General features: G+C 35.5%; 2 protein-coding genes across 3 annotated transcripts; both read right to left on the bottom strand.

Annotated features, from left to right (window-relative positions):
* Positions 1–352: 352 nt before the first annotated feature.
* tusc2b (tumor suppressor 2, mitochondrial calcium regulator b) lies at positions 353–4,014 on the bottom strand. Its single transcript, XM_051910905.1, has 4 exons — positions 3,818–4,014; positions 3,127–3,331; positions 1,397–1,517; positions 353–1,274 (listed from the first exon to the last, which is right to left on the bottom strand). Exons 2-4 carry the CDS (start codon positions 3,276–3,278, stop codon positions 1,209–1,211), a joined length of 339 nt encoding a protein of 112 aa, XP_051766865.1. The 5' UTR covers positions 3,279–3,331; positions 3,818–4,014; the 3' UTR covers positions 353–1,208.
* Positions 4,015–5,105: 1,091 nt separating this feature from the next.
* On the bottom strand, positions 5,106–14,986 carry rassf1 (Ras association domain family member 1). Of its 2 annotated transcripts, XM_051908356.1 has the most exons (7): positions 14,681–14,986; positions 13,018–13,522; positions 11,826–11,950; positions 6,676–6,780; positions 6,144–6,441; positions 5,915–6,030; positions 5,106–5,778 (listed from the first exon to the last, which is right to left on the bottom strand). In XM_051908356.1, the coding sequence occupies exons 2-7, from the start codon at positions 13,295–13,297 to the stop codon at positions 5,629–5,631; spliced, it is 1,074 nt and encodes a 357-aa protein (XP_051764316.1). In that variant the 5' UTR covers positions 13,298–13,522; positions 14,681–14,986; the 3' UTR covers positions 5,106–5,628. The 2 variants fall into 2 exon arrangements, with proteins under 2 accessions (XP_051764316.1, XP_051764318.1); XM_051908358.1 differs by lacking the exons at positions 11,826–11,950; positions 13,018–13,522; positions 14,681–14,986 and adding an exon at positions 8,144–8,419.
* Between the last annotated feature and the right edge of the window lie 752 nt (positions 14,987–15,738).

Raw genomic sequence — 15,738 nt, 5'->3', positions numbered from 1 at the left:
CATTACTTTTAAAAGTAACTTTCCCCAACACTGATACAATCAAATATGTTATTTGTGATAAAAAAAAAGAAAGAAAAAAAAAGAAGAAAAGAAAACGGATTGAGAAGGTTTACTTACAATTACGTCATGCCAAATGACGTCACTTCATTTTATGGATTAAACAGTAAAAAATAAACCATAAAAATATTTTTTTAGACAATTAATATATTAATAATATATCAATTTAAAAGATTGTGTTGAACAACAACAAAAAAAGATTTAGCCCTCATTTTCCAATCAAATCCACATGAGTAAAATCAGTTAATTCCCACTTAATATTCAGTTTTAATATCAAATTAACAGACAAACACGGTTTGATATGCATGTATATTGTGGTATTTTCTTTAATGCCAACTGGTCATTTCAACTGTAATAAATAAAGACTGCCACAACAGTGAGGGGGGGGCGGGGCTTCTCACAGTGACTGTCATAACTGTGTCAGTCAGTGCCTCAACTGTCCAATCAAGGAGCGGCAGCAATTCCATCATCCAATCAGCATACAAACAAATCACAGCATAGTAAACAGCCATTGATTATCTCCTACTGGCTGAAAATAAAGCAGAATCAGGTCTATAGGAACTACATGCAAAATTCAGGCTGTAGTTTTACTTATTTTGTACTAACCCTAACTGCGTTACCTCTACGAACATCGCATCCTGACGATCTGCGAAGCTCTGCTTGTTATACAATGTCCGCTGATTAAAGCGTTCAAATGCAACCTGATCTTTCTGAGGGCTTCTAGAACTTCTTCGGAATTCTAAACAGAACGTTCTAGAAGGTCCTCCAAAGTCCTTCATGATGTGCTCCAGATAAAAGTCAAACATCGCTAAATATTCTCTATTTCTATGGTCATATACTAACAAACAAACAGCCATACAGTCATATACAAACCACACTTAGTGTCTTGGCCATACAGCCCATAATAGTCTTCAAGACGCACATGTGGAGGATTACAAGAAAACGAAAAGAGTCAGGACATCATTGCCAGGCCACAGCCTCTTCTCAGGCAGACAGCCAGAACATCTCGCGGCCTGTTTGCCGGGATTCCACATACACGCGTCGAGCCCTCCCAAACTCACGGGGGCGCTTCACAGCAAGCGTGTCCAGGATCCAGCGGTCGGGAGGAAAATGAGGGAGGACGGAATCTTCACAGGAGGTCACCGACGGCATCAAGCTTCACAGATGACGACCGGAAAATCAACGTGGATACAAGGGTGATCCAACTTGATGATTCCCTATGGAAAAATTCCCAATAATAACATTCTAGTAATCATGAATATTCAAAGACTCATCATTAAAATTCAGTCTAATGAAAACATGTAGAAAATGTTATCAAAACATTCCCATGCTGACTAACCTGAGGTATGAGATTCTTGTGGATTCGTTTTAGTTTGGCTTTCTTACGGCCGTTTTTCGTTACTACCGTTTCTTCATAAAACTCATGGGCCAGGTCACCGTCCTCATCGAAGTACAAAGAGCTTAAAAAAACAAAAAAAAACAAAACACATACATATGCAAAATTCAATACCTTTTTACACAAGTCTAAATGCCCATTCACACCAAGAACGAGAACCCTAAAGATAACTATTTTAAAGTCAACATCAACGCACAATAAGTTCTGCTTATAAGCGCGCAGTGCAGTTTTGTTGTCTGCAGGATTAAATGCTCATTAAACCAGGATGGCTTCTGATTGGCTGTAAACGTTTTTATTATTCATTAGTTGGAAAAAAAAAAAAAGTTTTGAAAGTGATTCCAACAATATCATTCATGTGTGTCATTATCGTTAAAGGGTTAATTCACCCAAAAATTAAAATTCTGTCATTAATTCCTCACCCTCATGTCGTTCCACACCCGTAAGACCTCTTCAGAACACAAATTAAGATATTTTTGATGAAATCCAATGGCTCAGTGAGGCCTTCATTGCTAGCAAGTTAATTTACACTTTCAATGCCCAGAAAGCTACTAAAGACATATTTAAATCAGTTCACGTGAGTACAGTGGTTCAACCTTAATATTATAAAACGACAAGAATACTTTTTGTGCGCCAAAAAAACAAAACAAAATAACTTTATTCAACAATATCTAGTGATGGGCGATTATAAAACACTGCTTCGAATCTTTTGTTTCGAATCAGTGGTTCCGAGAACCAAAGTCACGTGATTTCAGCAGTTTGATACGTGATCCGAACCACTGATTGGAAACAAAAGATTAGTAAAGATTCGAAGCTTCATGAAGCAGTTTTAAAATCGCCCATCACTAGATATTGTTGAAAAGTCGTTATTTTGGGGGGGTTTTGGCACACAAAAAGTATTCTTGTCGCTTTATTATATTAAGGTAGAACCACTCTCATCACATGAACTGTTTTAAATATGTTTTGAGTACCTTTCGAGGCATTAAAAGTGTAAATTAACTTGCTGGCAACAGAGGCCTCACTGAGCCATCGGATTTTATCAAAAATATCTTAATTTGTGTTCTGAAGATGAACGAAGGTCTTACGGGTGTAGAACGACATGAGGGTGAGTAATTAATGACATTATTTTCATTTTTGGGTGAACTAACAATTTAAAGTTGTGGTGTCGACTTCCCTATTCTCAAAATTAGGATGATTATTAAAAATTTATAGTTATCGTTAGGGTGACCAGATTTCTCCTGGTGGAATACTGGATGGGATGGACTGGACTGGACAGGTGTGTGAATAGAACACTTGATTGTAATTGGTCCCTTTTGGCATTCTGTGAACAAATGTGTTTATATATTGTCATTAAAATGTAATATGTGTGTATATTATTTGGTAATAAGAGGAATAACATACAGTCAGCCATTCATTATTGCAAAACACAAGACCTGTTACAGTCTATTTTGCTATTATGTACCGTACGGACTGGACTTTATCCTTTAGTTAACACTAAAGGTGAAATTACCTCAATGACTCAAATACTTTGAAAACAGTACTTTCGAAATCTGCTAAGAAACACAAGAATGTGTGTTTTTCAGAGCATCTGTTCCTTCTCTTAGTGTAACTGGCACAGCGGTTGAGTTATGCTGTCTGAAATCAAGTTGCATGCCAGGGGCTGTGGCTATATTTACCTCCTCCTGGTAAACACGAAAGGCGTCGCATTTCGAATGCTCCGTACCCTGGCCAGGCTCTGCTCTTGGCCGTCTTTGGCAGGTTCATCCCCGCTACCCGAACCAGAGAACGGCCAGTACCCTTTACCTTTAGACCCGCTGCCGCCCATCATGGGCCGCAGAACATTCTCCTCCTGGTCGGGTCACACTTGGGACAGACGTACAGCTTCGAAGGACAAAAGAACAACCGGTTATTTGACTCATACTGTTAAATATTTACATATTGGTATCATGAATCTGATAATGTCAGTCATAATAAAATATGGCTACTTTTTATGACATGGGAAATTTGTGATCTGTGCTTTCCCACCAAGTCAAACACCAAATCCATCATAAATTCTGTTTTACGTTCTTTAAAAATTGACATTTTGAACAATAATTTATGTAACAGAGATTTTAACTTCAGCAATAGCATGTAGCATCTTAAAACAATACAGATTGTGTGACAAGAGTCCATTTTATTATATTTTATTACTAAAAAGATTTTACATAAGTATTGTTATTATTTAATAACATTCAGTTTAATTATTTTATTTTCCAATTGTCTAAATTGATGTAGCTTTCATGCTAATACAGCTAACATCATCATAATGTCTTACAACGTTTGTGTCTATAACACAATATTATTCATATTTATAATGCTGACACTTACTTGAATACAGTCTCTTGATGTTAAATGAAGCAGATCAGATGATATAATGCGAATTACAGCGGCTTTGAACAGATTTATTGAGTGTGTAAAGTCAGAAACGAACCGCAGCAGATCAAACAGTGAATCAAGACACTCTCAGCCGCTCCTGTAAAGACGGAAATACATGGACACTCTTCGGTGAAAAGAATGGATAGAATAAAAGTTTTATTATAGAATAAAAGTCTTTAATTTATTTTTTTCCAGTCAAATTTTTATTGCCATATTATTTTATTTCATATTTTTGTAGCTTGTCTTTTTATTTGATTAAAGTCATTATTAAGGATTTTTAGACAAATAATATATTTTACCATATGAATAGCACCCAACAATGGCATTTCAAAACAATATATCATACAGATGCTACAAATTTAATTTATGGTTTGCATAATTTAATAGACAAGTAAGCATAAAAAAATTTGACCTCTAATGAAAAATCTGTATTCTCTTAATTACATGTTGGTCATATTGTAAACTATCAAATAGGACATTATTTAAAAAATCTAAACTAAATGCTTTCCTTTAAGAGCTACTTAAAGGGTTAGTTCACCCAAAAAAGAAAATTCTGTCATTAATTACTCACCCTCATGTCGTTCCACACCCTTAAGAGTCACGTGGACTATTTTAACTGTCTTTAGTACTTTCCTGGATCTTGAAAATGGTGGTTAAAGGGATAGTTCACCCAAAAATAAATGTCATCATTTGCTCAACCTCAGGTTGTTCCATACCTGTAAAAATTTCTTTATTCTGTTGAACACAAAAGAAGATATTTTGAAGAAAGTTTGTAACCAGGCCGCTAGTAGGACAAAAAAAATAAAAATACTATAGAAGTCAATGGTGCCCCAGAACTGCTCAGTTTCCCACATTCTTTAAAATATCTTCGTGTTCAACAGAACAAAGAAAATGTATACAGGTTTGATACAACCTGAGGGTAAGTAAATGATGACAGAATTTTAATTTTTGGGTGAACTATCCTTTTAAATTGCTGTGGAGGAGTCAGATACCTCTTGGATTTCATCAAAAATATCTTAATTTGTGTTCCAAAGATGAACACAGGTCTTACAGATTTGGAACGACATGAGGCTGAGTAATTAATGACAGAATTTTCTTTTTTGGGTGAACTAATCCTTTAAATGCTTAAAGTTTATAATATTAAAAATAAGAATAATGCAAAATAATGCATGTTACACATTTCAAACAATGAAATGTTTTTTTGTCATTTAATGTTTCTTGCACACAACAAAAACAGTCATTTTAAAGGGGGAAAATATTTTACTTTTATTCAAAGAAATTTAGAACAAATATCCAATATATACATGGGTCCTTCAATATCTGACAAGTATTGCATCGCTACATGGTGGTATATCAATATAGACATTAAAATAATCCTTTTATTCCTATTAAAAGTTGAAATGGTGCTCCAAGTACTCTTTAATCTGCACTGATATATGCATTCACCACAGGCAAATAATCTGTCGGTCACACTGGAAAGACATCGCTCCACAACTGGATCTACAGCTACGACCGCAGCATTTCTTCCAGTATAACGTCACACTCCTCTCACGCTCATCAGTCACTCTTTAACACACGCTATTCCTCTCTCTCTCACTGCATTTCCCTTTCATTTACAACCCTCTCATGTACTCTACCACAGTAGGACAAAGGGTTCTTCCACACACTCTTTGGATTCAAACAGTAATAAGCTGCGTACAAGCGTCCTTAGTACGTTTCCTTCTCCTTATCTTTTGTTTGTGAGGTATAAAAAGCAGCTTGTTTCAGCCAGGCGTACTGAAGTTCTTCATAGCTTCTTTCATCTTGTCTCGTGCCAAGGCGTATCGCCGCACGATCTGCCGGACATAATCCTCCTCTTCCCGCTGCAGAATGCGCAGGAAGTTCTGAAGTTCGGGAAAACTGAATGCATCCCACTGCAAGAAGAAACCAAAAATATTGTGAATACTTATACCTCAAATGTGTTAAAAACATATTGTATTATTGATGACAAAGATTTCTTTGATGACCACGTAAAGACGGTGACTTCCTGTCAGAAGGACGTTTACTCACATTGACTTCCCCCGTTTCATTCTCTTTAAGTACTAAACTGAGGACTTTCTCATTGGGTCCAGCACACAGACGCAGGAAAAGTGGACGTTCGTCATCCGCCATCTTCCTTAAGTACACTGAAACGAGAAAGACAATATGAATTGTATTACTTGTTTACAATTTATATATTGTTTATTATAAGAATCAACGTAGGTAAGGTGTCAAGATCAAGTATAGATAGTCTCCCCACCTTGATTCTGCCGTTCACTGCGTTCGAACAGCGAGAACTTGGCCGGATTGTCCACCACGGTGAACTTCTTCAGCAGTGCTTCAATGACCTCTCTGGCCCGTGTGTTGGAGCTGATGTGCAGGTGTTTGACCGTGTCTCTGGGCAGGTAGAATGAGGTGCGATGCTTCAGTGCTTTGTCTTCTCGACAACTGCCATCCCATCCCGAGGAGGAGGACGTGCTCCGTGAAGGAGGGAGAGACACGGGCCGGGCCAGCTTAAACTGGACCTTTATGAAGCCAGTGTAAGATCCATCACGGTTCTGACGGGGAGGACAAGAAAACATTCAGCAAAACATGACCGAGTGACACGCTGAAATATGATTCTTCTGGTTAGGGATTTATCCAAATGCAAGTACCACAAATAAATATAATAATATATAAATAAATACAATATTATGTATATTATGCATTATTGATAATATATCAAATTTTAAAATGTAAAAAACAAAACTATTTGATAGATTTACATATTCAAGACTGATAGGTGTCCTTACCAGAACCATGAAGAGGTTACTGTTGACCTGAGCATTGTATTCTTTCACTTTCTGCTGTATTTCAGTGACAGACAGCTCCGGTTTCCTGCAGTCGACCGGCTCATCCTGTAGGACAGACGACAGGACAGTGTGTAATGCATCACGTGACCACAAGGGGGAGGCAAAAAAACCTTGAGAGACTGGCTGAAGTATCCCTAGGTTTATAAGAACTTTCTAATTCGTCCTAAACACTGATATTTATGGGTTTTTCTGAGATTCAAACCAATAAGAATCAGATTTAGAAGCACTTTGGCAAAAACAGCCTGACTTTATGTGACTGAGTAACTATATTTAACATCAACAGCTGATTGTGTTTGTACAACAGAACAATCACAGTCTGAGACATAAAGTGGGTTTCAAATACTCTGTCAGATCCAGCTGGATGGCTTTTCCCACACAGACACGGGCCACAGGAAAACAACCCTCCCTCATCCAGAAATAGCCGACAGGAAGTGGGAACACACACACACACACACACACACACACACACACACACACACACACACTCACACTTCAAATGCTTCTGAATGTTTCTGAGGAATGAACAGATTTTCAGTCTGCCCCATTAACTATAATACTTTACAAGTATGATTTCTTCCCAAATCTGTAGGGAAAAACAAAAAGTTTTCTAAATCATTTGAGATGGCTTCATCTTAAGTTTTCTACTTTTTTGTATTGTTAAAAGACCATACAAATTTAATTTAAAAACATGAAATATTTATTAACTGGTTAATTTAAGTAGTTATTAAATATTTAAGATAATGAATAATAAACAATTATTGTTTTTATCTAAATATTAATGCATATTTTAAAATTTAATTTACAATATTACACACACTACACCAATAATGTATAATTTGGGGCGTTATAGCTCCCTTTTGTGTGCAAATAAATAATAATTAAAAAAAAAAAAACCTGGTCCACTTTTATCTTTGAATAATGACTTCATGAATAGGAACGAAGTTTTAATTAAGTTTTTACACTGATCATGGGCTATAATGAGACAGACTGCGGATGCTTTGACTTGTATGACGTTATGTGCTACTCAGCATGACATCGTCTTAAGAGGAAACCCCCCCACACACACACCCACACACACACACCACACACACACACACACACACACAACACAACTAACTAAATCTAAAATATAACAAATACAATAAATATTTAAAAATGAATACTTAAATTAAATAATTTGTTACGATTTTCAATAATTATATAAATTACTGAAAAGTTATTGTAGTTTGTAAGTACATGTAAGCATCATTTAAAATAAGCACGCACGCGCACATGCATTGTTGGCACACCGAAGTGACCGAACCGAAAGAGATCGGTAAGTTCAGTCTTGGACTGTAAAAATCACAAAGCCTTTTAAGACATTTAAGGTTAATAAAGTATTTTGTATGATCATTTATCACTGTCTTACTTTTTCTTTGCGTTTTTTGGTCTTTCTGAGTGACGTGCGCGCGGTGTAGAACTGCTCGAACTCGTGCTCGGAGTCGCTCTGGCTGCAGTATCCGCTGCTCGCGCTGCTGCCCCATGTCATGTCGAACCACTCACAATCCGTCATTATCACACCGAACTCAACCGAACCGGGACTGTATAAGAGTTTCCGCTGTGTCTGAGGAGGATGATGTGGCTGTCTGACTGACCTCGTGCAACCAGGATGCAACCGTTAGGCGTGATTTGAAACCCCACCCTTCCGCTTTGCTCCGCCCCTCGGATTGAATTTACTGCACGCAGACTCCTCCCTCCATTCAATCCTGACTCCTCCCCTGAGATCCTTCAGAACAATACGCTTTTTAAAAACGTTTATTTTCTAAATATTTTCTAACAAATAAAATTATAAATAAATATACATTTCATGGTATAACAAATCTAATAATAATTGTAAAAATATGTATTTTAAATAGTATATTTATTTAAATACGTTTATACTATTATGTATATAAAATGCATATTTAATAATAATGTTAAAAATCATAATTATTATATTAAATGTTACCAATTCACATATAAGCATTTGGTATGACAGAAAAGCTGTGCAACAAACTATATAAATCATTACAGTTGACAAATATAAACAAATCTACATCTACATATACAATAATTGTAAAAATTACATATAGTATAATATGTAATATTTGATATATATATATACAAATATATATTTTTAAATAGTACATTTATAATAGTAAGTAATTTTATAAATATATTTCAAATATATTTATACTATTATGTATACACAATATATATTTAATAATAATAATAATAATTATTATTATTATTATTAATATATGAAGTATTACCGATTAAAATGCAAGCATTTGGTATGACAGAAAACTGCAACAAACAAACGATATAAAAATCACTACAGTTGACAGATGAAAATATAATTACATCTACATGTAATTATATAATAATTATTCAAAAAATGACAGTAATATGTAATGTTTGTTATACATAAAACAACATATATTTTAAATAGTACATTTATAATAGTAATTTATAGTTCAAATGTATTTAAAAGATTGTGTATTAATTATTGTATATTAATTGTATATTATTAATAATAATAATTATTATTATGACTATTATTATCATAATTATATCCAATATTACCAAGTAACAAAATAATTTGGAATTAAAGAAAAGAAGTGCAGCAAATATATATCACGACAGTGGACAGAAAAGAATTGCTGGGTCACAGGAGAATATACATGTATATGAATGTTTCATATGGTCTGTGCGTCTGCATTAAATGTGATGCTAGGAAAAGTCTTGTGTGTATTTAAAAGAATTAAAAGTATAATAATGGCCTTTGCGCAAATGTTGCACGTCCAAATGAGAGGTTAAGATGATTTGCACATTTGTAATTAGGTAAAAGGTTCATTGTGAAGCGCCATTGACTTCTGCTGCGCCGTTGGTTCATTTCCCCAGCTGTCAGCTCTTCCACCCTCCCCCATAACACTTTCACATCATTACTCAAGAAAGACTCACACACATGGAAAATCAATGTCAGATCTGTCCTTCACAGATCATCACAGTGATTAGAAGCTTAAATTATCAACTAAAAACATCCATACTACTCTAAATAGACGCATTTGGTCAATAAATTTCCATATTTTTAAAGTCATGTATTTATTCATGACATTTGAAATGTTAAAAAGCGAGCAGCTGCTTTATTGTGCGGTTGCTAAGCTACCTCTCCTCCACGGCGCTGTCATAAATTGCGTGTGGTACTGCATGTGTAAGACAGGTAATAAAATCAGCACTGGTGGCATATGGCGTGCTGAGACTCAGGCTGTGTCCGAAATCGCACCCTATGCCCATGCACATAGGGCACTATTTGAGGGGACAGACATTTGTAGTGGTGTCCAAAACCATAATGGATGTTATCGAGTGCACTCATTCAATCCCACAATGCACCGCAATAACGAGTGTACAACTGATGTATTGCTAGAGAATACCCATAATGCACTGTGAGAGTCGTGCGCTGAACGAATTCCCGTGTCTGACCAGAAGATGGCGCCCGCAGCTGAATCATCCATCCATCCATTTTCCAAACCACTGGTCCAATGTGGGTACAGTGTAATATTCCTTTTTAATTGATTATTAAATTGTTTCATTAGTTTCCATGACAGTGTTCAAGATAAAACAGCAAGCATAAACTATGCAAAAGTGGCAGCTCTTCTGGCACACTCAGTGTCCTGAATTCACTCACTCGTTTTCATTCACTCCTTCTAGAACTATATTAGTGGAGTAATGTAGGTAATAGTGAATGAGGGTATAGGGGGCGATTTTGAACACAGCCTCAGAACTACTTCAGTTATGTTTTAAGTTGAATGCATGCAAAGATGCTAGTGATGAGAGAAACAAAGCTTTTTGAAACTTTGAATCAATTGCCACACAAAATGATTCACTGTTTCGAAGTGCTCGAAACGCCACACGCTGGTGACCTCTGCTGGTCAGAACAGTGTAAATACAGCAAAAACTCAGCTGAAACGTTCATAAAAAACCTTTTACAAAACAATTGCAATGTGTTATTGAAATTTGTAAATGTGAAGTTTCTTCATAATTATAAGATAAAAAGTAAATAAATGACTTAAAATGTCAAAATTATGACAATATAAAAAGTCAAAATTGTGAGGTTATAATTTGTCATAATTGTGACAGTCATAATTTCTTCTTTTTATGACTTTTTGTCATAATTATGACAGGTATAATTTTGACTTTTTATTGCATAATTATGACTGTCATAATTTCGACATTTTGTCAAAATTTTGACTTTTTATGTCATAATGTTGATTTTTTTTTGTTATAATTATGACTGTCATAATTTTGACTTTTTGTTATAATTACGACTTTTTAAAATCATAATTTCGACTTTTTATCTCATAATTATTACTTTCTATATCATAATTTCGACTTCTTGAGTCATAATTTTGGCGTTTTATCTCATAATTATGATTTAGTATGTCAAAATTTCAACTTTAATTTATAATTATGACTTTCTGTCATAATTGCAACTTTTTATCTTACAATGGTTTTGTCATCATTTTGAGATTTATCTCATAATCATGACTTTCTATTTCAAAATGTCAACTTTCAAAGTCAGAATTTCGATTTTTATCTCATAATTATGACTTTCTGTCATAATTTTGACTGTCAGTTTTGACTTTTTTTATCTCATAATTATGACTATATTCTCAAAATTTTAACTTTTTGTCAATTTTGTCATAATTTTTATCTCATAATTATGATTTAGTATGTCATAATTTCGACTTTTTATCTCATAATTATGACTTTCTGTCATAATTTCAAGTTTCTATTTTAGAATGCTTTTTTTTGTCATAATTATGACTTTTTAAAATCATAATTTCGACTTTTTATATCATAATTATGACTTTCTGTCATAATTTTGACATTTTAAGTCATAATTTTGACTTTTTGTCATAATGACTTCCCAGAGCATGATTATTTTCTTATGTGTCAGAAATGGGCTTCCATACGGAAGCATCCATCACTAGCACAAGCATAAACAACTTCCTCTCTGATTTACGTGTCATTTACAGGTGACCTGTCCTCTCTAGCAGTTGTTCTCTCACCACATCTGTGTCCGTCTCAATCGTGTCCTCGCAGTAGTTCAATTGTTCGCTGACAGTGTCGCAGTGGGAGCTGCAGTCCAGTTGAATGAAGGGTTGACAGCGGTAGTGACAAGTGTAATTACAGTCTGAAGAGACACAAACATTCAATCAGAAACCAAAACCACACATCCAGTATTTGTTTCTAGAGTTAAATACAGTTCTCAGCACTACAGTCAGAGCAAGGAAAAAGCTGAACATATGACAGAGGGGTCAAGCTTTGCTCATGAATGAATCTACAGCGCCACCTGGTGGTAATGTGAATGTATGTTCTGGGTCATTTGATGAATAAGTCATTCATCTGTGGTCTGTTTGACTCAGCCATTTTAAATCACAGTTTTATGAAGTGTAAAAACATGCTGTTAATGAAAGTTTTAATGTGATGTTTTTGGCAAATAGAGAAAGAAAAAAGAGAAAATTATACTTTACATTTTATGAAGAAAATGTGGGTTACAAGATATTCTGGAAGGTTGTCAGGGAATTTCTAGGGTGTTCTGGGTGGTTAAGGCATTTCTTTATGTAATTATGCAATTATGCATTTAATATTCTATACTCTGATATTCATGCTCTTCGTTTTCTATATTATACTGTATTCTGATGGTTTGTTTATGCAGTTTGTTATTTATTCTGTTATTTAATTGCATTTGAAATCAGTTGCACATTTTAACATCTAATCTATATGCTATTACCTAACTAATTAATTTGACCTAAATTAAATCAATCAAACACATAATTAATGTATTAATGAAATTGTTTGTTTATTTCTTTACTCAAAGTTTTACATTTAAGCATGTAAGTATTCATACATTTATAAGAACATTTATTTATTTGTTTATTCCATTTGCATTATTTGCCAAATTAAAATCAATTCCACAAATTTTACATCTAATCTGTATAAGGTTAATCTATTCTATTCTATTCTTTTGTGTTATTTATTTGCTGTACTTTTGCTGTTTGAATTCTTAAATTTCGTAACAAACACACCCCCACACAATCTCTATCCAACATAAGACTCTGTCTAAACTGTCATCTTCTCAACCTAAACATCCTTTTCCTATTGGCTCTGAGATCTCTGAGGGCCAGATTGTCTTGACAGTAACATTTACACAGCAGAAGACAAATATCCCTGTGGAAATGTCCTCGGTGAAAGACTCACGTGTGCAGCGGAGGCTCTGTCTGTACAGGCCCCATATAAACTCCCCGCAGAGGTCGCACCAGCTGAGCTGCGTCTGGCTGCAGGGCTGGAAGTCGTGACCCCGTCCGGGTTTACATGTCAGCCAGTCGGGGTCCTCCAGACGCACGCGCTCCCCCACCATCCGCACCACCTTCTCTTTGCTCCACCTTTCCAGAGTGGGCGGAGGGCCGCTAGGGGGCGCTAACTCGATGCGGTCGTCAGGAGTCAAGTCCTGTAATTCAATGAGTTCACATTTTGCCATCTTGGGAATGTAGGGGGCTACAAAGCATGGCTCAGTAGATCACTTCAGAACGACCCTGTTTACTCCAGACCAGGCCGACACACTTCGGGTCTGGTTCTGATGCGTCTGCATATCCAGGCTGAGAACAAACATGGATCACTTTGTCAATATTAATACAAAAGAGATGATGATGTTTTCAGCGAGATGTCCTCCAGATTCACAGTTTTCAGCAGCATCTGGCTCAATCTGAGGAAGAACAACAGAGATTAAATTAGATTACAATATATTGTGGTTCTGTATGATTACAGCAAATGTGGACAGTTGTAATCTCTCTGATTTTCAAAAGACTCCATTAATGTGTTTTACTATCATTATATATATATATATATATATATATATATATATGTGTGTGTGTGTATATATATATATATATATATATATATATATTAAAATAGAGTCCCTTGATATTTGTTGAACAGAATTAAATATTTAGTCTGTATGGGGTAAAAGCTTCTTTAAACATCGGACAGAAAGTCTACAGGAAAATATGTGGATTTAACATTCCAGCGGGTTTGTGCAAACGAATCTGTCCTTTACAAAAGCACTTGACAACATCTATATGGAGGCTGATCAGTATGCGTGAGGAGGAAAATTCACTCAAGGGTGTTTTTGGACCATTTTTGTTGTAGGACACCTCTTTTGGCTTCTGTCCTAATCCTGAGAAGCCCAAAGGCCCGAACAACCAACCAGAATAGAAAGAGGCGTAAAACTGGGTCACAAAAGCATGGCAAATAAATAGCACATCATATGGACAAATAAAGAATGCACACATAGAATAGAATAGAATAGAATAGTGCAACTGCTTTTGGCAAATAATGCAAATATTTAGCTAAGAGAATAAGCAAATAAATCGCAATAATTAATGTAAACATAAAAACATACATTAATGTAAATGTACAAATAAAAGCATAGAAATAAATAATGAAATGAATAAATTAAGTTTGCGTTCAATTGAATTCATTTAATTAAAATTAATAAATTAATTAATAGAAAGAGATTAGATGTCAAAATGTCTTTAAACTGACTTCAAATGCAATTAAAGGACGTACACAAAATAGGAAATGCATAAAAACAATAGGCCAAAAGAAAACGAATAACAAACAGAATAAGAAATACATAAATTACTTGTGAAAATCTGTAGTATTCATTGCCAACAAATGTCACAGAGAATAAAATAATCTCTTACAGATTAGATTAGCAATTCGACGTCATTGGCTTGGACGTGAAGTATAAAAACCCTACAAACGTCAGAAAGTATAGCCTACATTTGATGGTTAAAGTCAGATTAAAGTTTTACTAGTATTTGAAACACTTGTAGTAACTGCTTAAGAAGACCCAACCTACCTTAAACCAAGACGTTTTTTCGCCAGAACCTCAGTAAACGCGTCAGTTTCCTCAAATCCGCTCTTGAAGTCTCAAATAGCGCGTAATCTGCGCGCATCGCGTGTTTGAGAGGAGATAGAGCAAGTGATTGCATAAAACTGAGAAAACATCTTCCATTACACTCAAAACTAAAGTGAAAATGACCCTCCACTGGCAGCGAGATGTCTCCTCAGATTTTAGGTTCACCGTGGGCGTCATTCGTGGTCGCAGCTCGAAACCGGGTCGATTAGTTTCTCCACAACGCGCACCTTGTCCAGCGCGACCGCTAGCGCGCCTTTGTGCGCATGCGCCGCAGACTCAGATTAACGCTTAATCCAGCGCGATCTGTCCTACTTAGAGCGAACGCAGAGAGCAGACATCATTTCCTGAAGCATTTGGTGGACCCTCGGGTCTTATATTCTGAACCCCCGCCTGAGAGTCTATTTACAATGACCTTATTTAAAATTAAACTCATTCTTAAAGAGATAGCGCCCTCAAAATTATTCATGTCATTCTTTTTTTTTGCATGTGGAACAAAAACAAGAATCTTAACATAGCTCTTCCAAAGAATAGGTGGTCCATACAACTTGTACGATATACATTTACCGTTTTCTAAAGTTATATATTATAGTTTGGTGTGGGAAACAAACTGAAATGTGTCTTTATTTGTTAATTCTTCCGAATATTTCTACAGAATCATGCAGAAGTGTTATAAATAACCTTTAACGTGCTTAGAAAGTGAAAGAATCAACATGAAGATCAGTTCCCATTTTCCCATGTAAAACTTTCAGTGCAATGACCAGTACTACTTAGAAATCTAGTGTTGGCAACTTACTTGCTTGGCAGAGGTCCATAGGCTTGATTTAACATTGAACTCTCTCTCTCTTTGGTCTGATAGCGGATGTCTTGTATCATCAGGAAGGAGGTCTGGGGAGACCCAGAGGAGATAAGAAAGTTTCTGTCGTCCATTCAGTCTGGATGAGGGCCAGCAGGTCACAGGACACGCAGGAATCCTGCTCCGTAGAGGACAATCAACAGTA

The sequence above is a fragment of the Ctenopharyngodon idella genome, chromosome 10, assembly GCF_019924925.1.
Source record: "Ctenopharyngodon idella isolate HZGC_01 chromosome 10, HZGC01, whole genome shotgun sequence".
Classification (NCBI taxonomy): Eukaryota; Metazoa; Chordata; class Actinopteri; order Cypriniformes; family Xenocyprididae; genus Ctenopharyngodon; species Ctenopharyngodon idella.
Note: the sequence above shows the minus strand (reverse complement) of the source record. Positions and strands in the feature narration are given on the sequence as shown.